This window comes from Elephas maximus, chromosome 8 (genome assembly GCF_024166365.1).
Source record: "Elephas maximus indicus isolate mEleMax1 chromosome 8, mEleMax1 primary haplotype, whole genome shotgun sequence".
In the NCBI taxonomy this organism is placed as follows: domain Eukaryota; kingdom Metazoa; phylum Chordata; class Mammalia; order Proboscidea; family Elephantidae; genus Elephas; species Elephas maximus.
In genome coordinates this window covers 5420507-5432790 of record NC_064826.1, presented here as the reverse complement: position 1 = coordinate 5432790, position 12284 = coordinate 5420507, and the positions used below count along the sequence as shown (strand labels likewise).

Below are 12284 nucleotides of genomic sequence, written 5' to 3'. Positions count from 1 at the left end.
AATGGGATTATAACCACAGGTATAAAACCAAACCAAACCCATTGCAGTTAGGTCTATTCCAGCTCTTAGTGACCCTGTAGGACAGAGTAGAAGTGCCCCACAGGGTTTCCAAGGCTGTAATCCTTACAGAAGCAGACTGTCACATCTTTCTCTCACGGTGGGTTCAAACCACTGACCTTTCAGTTAGCAACAAAGCGCTTAACCACTGTGCCACCAGGGTTTCTTGCTATAGGTATTATTGTTGTTAGGTGCCATTTCATAGTTGCCCCCACGTACAACAGAGGAAGCACCGCCCAGTCCTGCACCATCCTCACAATCCTTACTATGTTTGTGCCAGTTGTTGCAGCCACTGTGTCAGTCCATCTCATTCAGGGTCTTCCTTTTTTTTTTTTTGCTGACCCTCTACTTTACCAAGTATGATGTCCTGGTAACTTGTCCAAAGTACATGAGACAAAGTCTCACCATCCTCAATTCTAAGGAGCATTCTGGCTGTGCTTCTAAGACAGACTTGTTCATTCTTCTGCCAGTCCACAGTATATTCAATATTCCTGGTCAACACCGTAATTCAAATGCATCAATTATTCTTCAGTTTTCCTATTCATCGTCCAGCTTTGGCATGCATATGTGACAATTGAAAATACCATGGCATGGTTCAGGCACATCTCAGTCCTCAAAGTGACATCTTTGCTTTTTAACACTTTAAAGAGCTCTTTTGCAGCAGATTTGCCCAATGCGATACATCTTTGGATTTCTAGACTGCTGCTTCTATAGGCATTTATTGTGGATATACGTAAAATGAATCCTTGACAACTTCAATATTTTCTCCATTTATCATGATTTTGCTTATTGGTCCAGTTGTGAGCATTTTTGTTTTCTTTATGTTAAAATGTAATCTATATTGAAGGCTGTAATCTTTGATCTTCATCAGTAAGTGCTTCAAGCCCTCTTCACTTGCAGCAAGCAAGGCTGTGTCACCTGCATGTTGCGGGATATTAATGAGTCTTCTTCCAATCCTGATGCCCTGTTCTTCTTCATATAGTCCAGCTTCATGGATTACTTGCTTAGCAACAGATTGAATACGTATGGTGAAAGGATTCAACCCTGATGCACACCTTTCCTGATTTTAAAACCTGCAGAGTCCCCTTGCTTAAAGCTACTGCCTTTTGGTCTATGTACAGGTTCCTCATAAGCACAGTTAAGTGTTCTGGAATCCCCATTCTTTGCAATGTTGTCCATAATTTGTTTTGATCCACACTGTTGAATGCCTTTGCATAGAGTCAATAAAATGCAGGATCTTTGCTTTCAGCCAACATCTACCTGACATCGCAATGATATCCCTCATTCCATGTCCTCTTCTGAATCCAGCCTGGGTTTCTGGCAGTTCCCTGTCCATGTACTGCTGCAGCTGCCTTTGAATGATCTTCAGCAAAAGTTCACTTGTGTGTGATGTTAATGATATTGCCTGATAATTTCTGTATTCTGTTGGATCACCTTTCTTTGGGATAGGCATAAATATTGATCTCTTTCAGTCAGAAGAGATATAAGGATATAACCCACAGGTATAGGAGTTAGGATTTTCAACACATATTTTAGAGGGACACAATCCAGTCCATAAGCACTTTCCTAATTTTGTCTGTGTCTCAAAAAATTTCCATATCCATGTTACAGGATAAAATGGATTTGGTTCTTACGGTGACTGATTTTTTTTAAGTAGCCTTTAGGAGAAAAGTTGTTTAAAGGCCTTTGAAGTCTGAATAAACTACCCTCCCTAGTTTCCGTTCTCTCACACGTATATTTATGTATCTCCAGGAATAAATCCAGTGTCTTTTTCAGCTCTGTATTGCTTCTCCCCACAGTAGTCTTTGCTTTTGAGTCTTTAGTGACGTGGCCCTTATTTTAAGACTTGGTAATGTGGTCAAATTAGAAACCCAGCATTTTGTTACATTAGTAGACGTGATTATTACCCTTCTCCCTAGATACACGTCACTGGATTTTTTTGTAGTTTTCAGACCTTGTCCACAAACATACTCAGGTGGTGGTGGTTTGGCTGAATCATGAACAAGGCCCGTGACCCCAGAGCCACGGCATTACAGACATGACTCAGGAGCTACCTGACCACACCTGCTTCCAGCCTGAGGTTGAGCGTAATCTTCCAGCCCTGAAATCAGGTGCGCGCAAGGGCCAAAGGTCACCAGCCAATGAGCCTCAGAGGGCAATGCCAAGTGAAGTCTCAACTCCAATGTACTTCTTGCCTAGATGCGAAATACCCAGTGTCTTTGGCCCATTTCTCCTGACGTGCCCGCTTTAAGTAGTAGTCTTGGGGTGGAAATGTTCCGAGTCTCTTCCTAGGAAGCAGATAAGTCAGCGCCCATGCAGTCAGCAGAATTCCCAGGGGCAAGATTCCCAGGAATGAGCGCTGGGGACACATTCACCTGGTAGTGGAGGGGAGGCAAGGCCTTCTCACTGGGTGGCCGTGTGTGGGGTGGTAGAGGAAGGTGCTAGGCTGGGGTGTGTTGTAGGCTGTTTTCTGAGCTGGGAGGGTGGGGGTGGCTGCCGCTCAGCTGCCTGGTGTGTGAGTCATGGACCTGAGGGCAGAGCTGGCCACAGGGCGGGGCCTGACCTCCACATTCCAGGAGCACCTATGGGCAGTGAAGTCTTTCCTGGCAGGTACCAATGTTTCAGGGAGGCAATTATCTCTGAACAACATGATGGAGACCAGGGCCCAGGGGGAGCTGGTCATTCTGTTGCCCAGGGTAAGACCAGGTCCTAAATCCTTTCACAGCCCATTGGCTCTGGACCAGGGAACATGCTCAGATCCTTCTGGAATTGAGCCTGCCCAGGCAGCAGGCTGGAAGCAAGGACTGAGTTGTGGTTTTTCTCAGACTTCATTATCGTGTGTGGGGGGAGGGGTGGGGGAGTATTCTGTGTGTGTCTGTGTGTCTATGTGTATGTGGTATGTGTGGTATATATCAATGTGTGGGTATGTATGTGTCTGTGGTGTATATACGTGTGTGTATGTGTACATGTGTGGTCTGTGTATGTATGCGTATAGTGTGGTGTATGTGTGCAGTATGGTGTGTGTATACATGTGTGTTTTGTGTATGTGTGTGTATGAGTATGTGTATGCATATGTATGTTTGGTGTGTGTGCGTGTGTTGTGTGTGTGGTGTGTGTATATGTGTGCCTATATGTGGTATTTGTGTCTCTGCGTATGTGTGCATGTATATGTCTATGTGTATGTGTGGTGTGCGTGTATGTGTGTTGTGTATGTGTGTATATGTGTCTGTCTCTGTATGGTATGTGTCTATGTGTGGTGTGTTTCTGTCTTTGTGTGTGGTGTGTCTCTGTGTCTCTGTGTGTAGTGTGTCTGTGTGTGGTATGTGTCTATATGTGGTGTGTTTCTGGGTTTTTTTGTGTGGAGTGTCTGTGTGTGGTACGTGTCTGTGTGTGGTGTCTTTCTGTGTGATGTCTGTGCATGTGTGGTGTGCGTATGTGTGTGTACGTGTGTGGTATGTTTCTGTGTGTCTTTGTAGTGAGTGTGTGTGTGTGGCGTCTGTCCGTGTGTGTGTGTGGTGTCTGTGTGTGTGTGGTGAGTGTGTCTGTGTGGGTGGTGTCTGTGTGTGTCTCTGTGTGTGATGTGTCTGGGCAGACCTGGGGAGAAGGGTACAAGAGGATCTTTAGGAGCAGAGGGAATTTATGCAGAAAAACTGGGCTTCCTCCTTGAAATAAAACAATATTGACATTAACAAATAAAAGGGGAAAAAGGACGAAAGAACTGTTTTCCAGTTGAGGAATCAAAGACAATGATCGTGTAAAATATTTCTTGAAACATTTGACAGTAAATACCATCCAGAGAACATGTTTGAGCTAATTGGGTCTGAAACAACTCACAGTTATGGGAAGTGACAGAGAAGTGACGCAAAGGAATAGTGAGTCTGGTGAGGGCAAGAAGGAGGAATACTGAAGTGGGCTCGCTGGGAAGCTAGCAAATGCCAAAAGGGCATGTGGTGGATGGTAAGAAAGGGCTTCTCAACCACAGGATCTCAGCCCTGCAGGCCCCCAGCCTGCGGACTGGGGAGGGCGCAGGGTAGGAGGGCCAGGGAGGGAGGGCGCGGGATGCGGAAAGGAGCAGAGGTGGAGGGGGCGCGGGGCGGGAGGAGATGGAGCAGACAACCTGAGCCACCTAAGCAGCAATCGGAGAAACTGCTCCAAGGGGACCAGGGCATCTCATGGGTGGAAATTCCACTCTCAGGTAATACAGCTGCGGCAACAGGACTGTACTCAGGCAAAGTGGCCAAGGCAATGCCACTAAAACAAAAGTGAAGGTGACTCAGCTAAGACACAAGGAGGCAGAAGCCAGCTCACCTTGACCTCTGCGGTTTGTAAGTGGTTCTACTGGGCGCCTGCCTGGGTGCCAAACCTTCCCTCCTCCCCAGCCGCAGATCAGATTCTGCCCCTTTCTCCATCGCATTGCCCCTGCCTTCTTCCCCACCACCGCGTTGGTCTCAGCACCTGCCTCCTGCACGCTGGAATACCTTCCCCAGCCTTTTCATCCAGAATCTCTCTGGAAGAGTGTGCTGCTTGACTTTATACCCTTTATGCCTCTCGTTATCTTCCGGGTCTTAGAGTTCTCTAGAGAGATAGAACTAGGGAGATATATACACACACGACAGCCAGTGATATACGCACACACCTAATATACAGAGCCCGTGATACACACACATGTATACAACACAAGTCGCTGTCCAGTCAACTTGTGTTTTATGTGTGTCAGGGTAGAAGTGTGCTCCATAGGGTTTTCAATATCTGATTTTTCAGAAGCGGATCGCCAGGCCTTTCTTTGCGGCGCCTCTGGGTGGACTCGAACTGCCAACCTTTTCGTTACTAGCAGAGCTCTCAAACATTTGTACCACCCCGGGACTCCTTTCTTACTGCAAACACCCACAGTATTTACAGCTGTTTTATTCACAATCAAACTGGTGTTAGAATGCCATCTAGTGGAACTCTTTTTGTAGTTTTTCTGGAGTCTAGAATTCCGCCTGAGGCCATGGTGGTTCAGTGGTAGAATTCTCATCTTTCATGTGGGAGACCCCGATTTGATTCCCGGCCAGTTGACTTCATGCACACCCACCACCCGTCTGTCGGCGGGGACTTCTGTGTTGCTATGATGCCGAACAGGTTTCAGCGGAGCTTTCAGACTAAGATAGACTAGGAAGAAAGGCCTGGCAATCTACTTCTGAAAATCAGCCAGCAAAAACCGTACAGATCACAAGGGTCCAGTCTGGAACCGGTCAGAGAAATGGGGCAGGACTGGGCAGCATTTTGTTCTGTTGTGCATGTGGCCACCATGAGCCAGGGGCTGGCTTGATGGCAGCTAACAACCAAGACAGGCGTTTGAGGAGCCTCCTGCCCTTGGCACTAGGCTTTTATGTCTCTAAGAAGTTTCCACCACTTTCTCCTTGTTCGGTCCCTTGTTCACTTTTGTCAGCTAACTCATAAAATCCCCGGGCCTCCCTTCAGGCTGGGAGGCAGCAGGACTCTGTGAGGACCAGGGGAGGGAAGACAGCACATGGCTGAAGACTTGCCTTCTGCCTCTTTCCTTACGTCTGTTTTTAGACTGCCCTCTTCGTGGGCCTCGTGAGACAGTAAAAGCAAGTGGTGTGTGAGGTTTATACTTGAAAAGATTCAGCTGGGTGTCAGAGCACAAGACAGTTAACGTTTTCATGTATACATCTTGATCCCCAAGGTAAGCCTGTTGGAATCCTTGGGTGGCAATAAGATGACACAGTACCGAAGCAGAGACGTGAAACACTGTTGGTCTGTAAAACCCCACCCTGGCACGTGGCGTGTGTTTGTGGAACTCAAGAAGTTTCTTCTCTGTCTCTGAATATTCTTTTCAGTTCTTATGAACTATGACCTTTCAACTAGTATGTGAATGCAAATTGTAATACATGTTTTTGAAAAAAAAAAAAGTTCAGTGTATTTGCCAATAACCATAGCATTCAGAGGTCCAGAGTGACACCTCCCACACACACCAAAGGTACAACAAAGTGGATTGGCTCCACAGCCCCCAAATCCTGGCTATTGCCAAATCATAATACAGGACACCGTAGAGCCATCAAATGTGGGGCATTACACACCCCCCCAAATACTGAAGCCAAATCACAGCCACGGACACTGGGAGGAAGGAGAGGAAAAGCTCTAATGTTTGTCACGTGCTTTCTGTGTGTCGGATTCTTCAACATGCAATTTCCACGCATCAAGTCATTTAATCAGACAGTATTGTGATCCCAGGGAAATATCAGCTATACATTAACAAAACAAAGCAAAAAACACTGCAGTTTTTTACACACACAATTGCAGACCTGTCACTGAAGCCGACAATGCCATGGCCGTGTTCCCATACCCCATGCCACCCCACCTTTTCCCTTTAAACAAACTGGTTGCTGCTCCTCCTTGGCATTCTCCCTTCAGCCCTTAAGCACAGAAGTGGCCTCTCAGCACCGTCCCAATGGGTCCAATTGAAGTGTCCTTCCTCAGCTCCTAATTGTCAGCTACCTCCCAGAGGAGGAGGAAGCTGGCCACATTCACTGTGGACACAAAGACCCTCTGTCCTGTGGCACAGGAGGGATGGCACTGGCCGTAGCCTCACTCGTGACCCTTTCCTCCTGAGCACCAGACCTTCCCCCGGATGTTAAGGAACATCCTTGCTCTTTGCTGGACTCTCCCTCCTCTTCGTGCCCCTCGAACCCTCCACCTCAGCCCCTCAGAGCAGCCCCAAGCACAAGGTGATCACAGGTCAGTGGAGGGGGGAAAATGGCAGTGCAGGCGAGGGGTGATTGGGACATGGGAGCGGTCATTTGGGGTGTGTCTTCAGGTGCCCCTGCTGGGGTAGAGGGTGGGGTAGTAAGAAAAGGCCCGGCTCCTTTGTCTGTCCAGAAGTGCTGTGACACAGCGACCAGGGGTGACACAGAGACCAGAGAAGAAGTACTGCCAGCTTGGCCTCTTCATAGTCTCCCCTACCCCTCACCCCACAAAAAGAAGAGCTTAGGGAAAATAAACCACAGTTCCCAGTTCCAGACACTGCATGAAAACATCCCCAGACTTCAACTGTGATCCTGTCCCGAGGGGGGTGGGAGGGGTGAATTCCAGGAAAGGCCCAGGCCCAGGCGTGCGGGAGGCTCAGCCCTGGGTCAGAGAACATGGTTTAATGGCGGCTCCACAGCGAGGCCCCACGGGTCCGGTGCTCTGCTCCTGGGGGGAGGAGGGATGGGCCCAGGACCGCAGGGCACCCTGGATGGGGATCTCACCAGATGCCCAGGACGACGTCCACCAGCTGGCCTGCTGAGTGGGTGGAAGGACACAGGCTCTCCGGGGTACGAGGTGGGATGCACGGTCACAAGATCAACCCCCACAGTGGACAGTTTACTGCTTAGAACGGACACTTGGCTGTCCATCCGCCAGGAAAGCGAACAACATAATGGGGTACAACATTCAGACACAATGCAGGCCGCCCTCTTTCTTCAGGATCACCCTGTAGTGGTGTGGAGAAAGCAGTTGGCCAGCCCTCTTCCTTCTCAAACCAATGGCCAGCAACACGAGCCCACCCCGGGGGTATCTGACTTCTAGCCCGTGAAGAGTCGTCCAGGGTCTCGTCCGACTTTTTGGTCATGTCCCACTAGGAAACAAGGTTGCTCCTGTCTTCACCTCTGGCCTCGTCTCGAGTGGCTGGCTGGTTCTGGGGGGCAGCCAGTGGCCCCTCAGGAGCCTTGCTGAGTAGGGGCCCTGTTCCCGATGGCCTGGCCACTGCGTTTGGCATGGAGGCACCTGGGGAAGGCTGCCCGCTCTTGGCCTGGACATAAGGATCCGGGAAGAGGTCATCGGGGAAGTAGCCCTCTGCCTCTGCAGGATGGCCCAGAGCCTGTGTGCAGAAGGGACCAGGGAAGGGCAGCTCCGGTAGGCAGGGGTCACTCCAGGGCACTGGACCTGTGGGCAGGGGTAGGAAGGGGTGAGATAGGGCCAAGAGAATAAAGCACCGCTAACATCTTTTCCTCCCACCTCCAGACACCAGCCAGGATCCCTGGGATCTCCCCTCTGGAAGAAATAGTACCAGGAGCTGCCTGGGGCAGACATGACCCTGGACTGAAGCTCTGAGGCTGCAGCATAGGCCTAGAACACACCATGCATCAGGCCAGGAACCAGCTCTCAGGGAGTCAACGGGACAGAACCCAGAACAAACTTTTCTCTCCTGCTAGCTTTAGTCTCAATAGCACAAACGCTTCTCAGGTCCAGGGTCCGAGGCCCCAGTGAGGATAATGTTTGCTGCCTCTGCTCTGCTCTGCACACTCCACACTGCACAAGCTGTTCCTGACCCTCACCAGCCCTCTGCACTTTGGGAATGCTGTTTTCATTCCTGAATACAGGAAATCATGGCTGGGAATGGCCGAGCTGGACTGCAAACTCCATTTTTCTAAATCCAAAGCACCTCTGCTGTTTCTCACCCAGCTATGCAGGTCCAGGGAACTCCAGGAGGAAGAGCTCAACAAGAGCTGTGACTCACTATCCACCCCATGCCCACTCCTCACCCCCAGCCCCCTCCTCTTCCAGCCAACTCACCCATGTTCCCAGTTGGTGGCTGCAGCAGGACCTGCCCTGATGGGGGGCCTGGGAAGCAGCCCTGGGAGGAGCCCCCATGGGGGCCATAGGGCCCAGGGAAGAGGGTATCCTCCAGTGGGGGTGGTGTCAGTGAGCTGGGTGTGGGGAAGGGGAAGGGATGCAGGTAGGAGAACACGGGCTTCGGGGGCTGGGCAAGCAGCGGCTGGGGCCCTGGGGGGAATGGGAAGGACCCCTTCTGGTGGCCTGGCTGGTGGTCCTGAGGTTCCAGCTCCTCCAGATATGGGCAGATGGGGGGTGAGGTGATGCTGTGAGGCAGAGGGGATGCAATGAGCTGCAGGTTCACATCCTTTCTCTGGCCTTAGGTGAGTCCTTCCTTCCACTGCCTCCCATAGCCATAGCAACCTCAGGCTGTGCCTCCTCCTCTCTGCCTCTAGCTTCTGCCCCTTCCCTGGCTATGGCCAGGACACCCTAGACCCTCCTAATCTCTGCTCCCCTCTGTTAACCCTTTCCCTCCCAGGGCCCATTCTCCTGTTCTCCTATCCCCCCCCCCGCCAATTAATAACTCTAGAGACTGCCCCATCCAGCTCCATACCTTGTGCCCCAAGATCCACAGGGCCCCTCCCTGAGGCTGCCGTCACTGCCAGGGGCGTCCAGCAGCAGAGGCATCAGCTGGGGGGTGGGGACAGGGCCAAGGGGAAAAGGAAGACTAGCTCTGCGAACTGGTGGGGGGCTGAAGAGTGGGGGCATCATGGCCACCCTGTGAGCACCGTCATTCTGCCGGGCGGGGTCTGGGGGCCGGTCAGGCGCCAGCTGCACAGAGGGCTCTGGAAACAGAAGGCTGAGGGTGAGGAGGGGAAGGCAGGGGAGGCTGGCTAGGGATTGGATGGCAGGCCATGCGGCATCCAGCAGCCTGGATAGGGCTTGGGACCTGTCTCCTGGCTGCCTCCCACAGTGAACCCACTGAAGGTGGTCTGCTCACCTGGAAGAGCATCAGGAGGGGGCTTCTGGGAGGAGGCACCAGGCCCTGGGCCCAGAGACACTGCAGGCGGGGGCTCAGCAGCCACAGAGCTGGAGGCAGAGAGGTAAGGGGCATGAATCCAGTGGGCCCTAGCTTTTGACTGGCCGGACCTCATGCAGGGAATGGACCGTGGGCTCCTAACTCCACCTCTACAGGCCTTGGCCACTTCCCCGCCCCATCCAAGCCCAAGCCCCTGGACTCCTACCAACACTGCCTCCTTCTAGATCCAGGGTGGACCCCACACCTGATCTACAGAGGGGGAGGTCTTACCTGCCACACTCATCAGTGGGGGCAGGGGCCACAGGACTCCCCTTGTCCCCTTTCCCGTTCACCTTCTCAGCCCTCCGCCACTTGGCCCGGCGATTCTGGAACCACACCTGTTGGGGGGAGCACCTGAAGAGACTGAGAAGGGCCGAGCTCAGGCCGGGGGTCAGCAGCTGCACAGTGAACCCCATGACCCAGGTGGCCACTGCAGGGCCTGGGAAGTGTGCCTCAGCCAGAAGGCCTTCACAAGGAGGCTCTGAGGCACCTCGGAGGGCCCCCACCTTTCCCGGCTGCAGCAGGGGAAACATGACTGGGGCTCAGGAAGAGGCTGAGCACACCCGGACCCCCAGATTCCACCCAGCTGCTCCCCTCCCCTCCAATACCATGATGCGTTGTGGGGCAACCCCCACCGTCTGGGCAATCTCCTGGCGCTTGTCGCTGTCGGGGTAGTGGTCTTCTTGGAATGCCCTCTCCAGCTCCTCCAGCTGGTCTGGAAGGACAGGAACCTGTGACATGAGGGACGGGGCAGCAGGGGGCCCAGAGATGGGGTCTCCCTCCCCACCAGGGCCCAAGCAGCAGCTGAGGCCTCTTGGACTGGGCCACCTTCTCCTGGGTTTGTGGCAGGGGCCATCTACCTGTGTCCCTGAGGAGGCAGCCAGCCAGACCTTCACCTCTGAGGTCAGAGGTCGTGCCCTGCCTCTGGCCCAGCCAGCCAGAGGACAAACAGGCTGTGCCCTCCCACCCCTGGGGCCAGTCTGTGCACAGCCCCCTTCCCAGGGCGGACACCTAGTCACATGGCTTCTTCTCACCTTTAGGGACATACCTGAGCGATATAGGGTCCGAGTCTTCTTCCGAACATGGCAGGGCACCTCAGGGGGCCCCTTCCTCCGGCCTTTGTCTGGGCTGTCCTGGGCCAGGGTGCTGAGGAGGTTGGCCAGGTGGCAGGGGCCCCGGCCCAACCCACAGGGCACCGGGTGGCGGGGGGTCGGGCCTGAGAGGGCGCTGCAAGGAGACGGTGCTTCGGCCAGATCCCCGGCCTTCAGCCGCTTTTGCTGTCCAGGGGCAGGGGATAAGGGCCTCTTGCTGGGCTTAGCCTCTCTTGCCTGGAGGGAGCGCCCTTTCCCCCGAGATTGGGGTCCCGAAGAGTCTAGAGTCCTGTCCCTGCTGGGAGGGGGGCACTGCCCAGTTCCTGAGCTAGAGGGCTGGGACCCTGGCCCCGTATCAGCCCCCAGTGGTCCTCCAGATGCCTCGGTGGGTGGCAGCCCCTCACCTGGAGCATCCTGTGCCTGGGATGCTGGTCCCTGTAGCAGCCCTTCCACCTCTGGGCCAGCAGCCAGGGGCCCAGTTCCTGCGTCCCGGCCTGTGAGAGCAAGCGACCACTGACCTTAGCCGGCGGAAGGAGCGCATCCCCCTGTTTGGCTCAGCTTAAGCTTTCATTTTCCCACCTACCAAATGGGCCCTAAGTCCAGACTCACCTTCCTAGCTGGGCTGTTGTGAGGATCATATTAAATAAAGCAAGTATTTGAAAAATGGAAACAGATACTTGACTATGAGATTTTTTAGACACAGAGCACAGGAGAAAAAGACAGTGCCGTCACACTGACACTGACCCATGACGACCCCACAAGTGTCATGAGTAGAACTATGCTCCACAGGGTTCTCCATGGCTGATGTTTCAGAAATAGATCAGCAGGCCTTTCTTCTGAGGCACCTCTTGGTGGACTTAACCCCCAGCCTCTCAATTAGCAGCCAAGCACGTTAACCTTTGCACCACCCAGGGACTCCAGAGCTTAGGAGAGTCATTGTAATTTAGGGTACTCATCCCTGTGAGCTCCCTGTTTTTTTCCAGACCCCAAGGGTGGGAAAGTGAGGGGTCGGCATCTTTGCAGGTGCTTTTTGGGGATGGATGCAGGATGGATGCCAGGGAGGGGGTGGGTGGGGGGGAGAGATTCTGCTCGTTCTGTGATGGCTTCTGGGCCCACAGCAGACACAGGGACAGGGCAGTAGGGGGGGTCTCCAGGAGCCCATGCCAGCTGTCCTCACCTGTTACAGGACTCTGTCACTGGTCACTTCCACTTCTACCCCCCTTGATCTACCACCCACACACAGCAGGGCCTCACTCAGGGCCTGGGCAGGCAGAGAAGGGGAAGGTGGCCCTGCCAGGACTGGACCTCATCACTCTCCCTCCCAGCCTTTCCTTCTCTCCTGGAGCTAGGACTGACCCTCAGGTCTGTCTTACCACCTTCCTGGCCAGGTGCTGACGGCTCTCTCAGAGCTAGCACCATGTGCAGTAATCCTGGGAGGGGGGCCCTGCTGACACCCCTCCGGCAGAGGAAGAACAAGGGGCAGACAGGTGAGTAACCTGCCAGGACCACACAGCTGTGGG

The 12284-nt window shown here is 53.2% G+C and overlaps 1 protein-coding gene across 1 annotated transcript; it reads right to left on the bottom strand.

Annotated features, from left to right (window-relative positions):
• Positions 1–7672: 7672 nt before the first annotated feature.
• On the bottom strand, positions 7673–10950 carry NOBOX (NOBOX oogenesis homeobox; the record flags this gene model as incomplete). The annotated part of the gene is made up of 7 exons (XM_049894553.1): positions 7673–7986; positions 8617–8921; positions 9209–9440; positions 9596–9684; positions 9905–10071; positions 10243–10388; positions 10722–10950. Coding segments are annotated over 7 exons (1476 nt in total), but the record flags the coding sequence as incomplete, so codon positions are not given.
• Positions 10951–12284: the final 1334 nt, after the last annotated feature.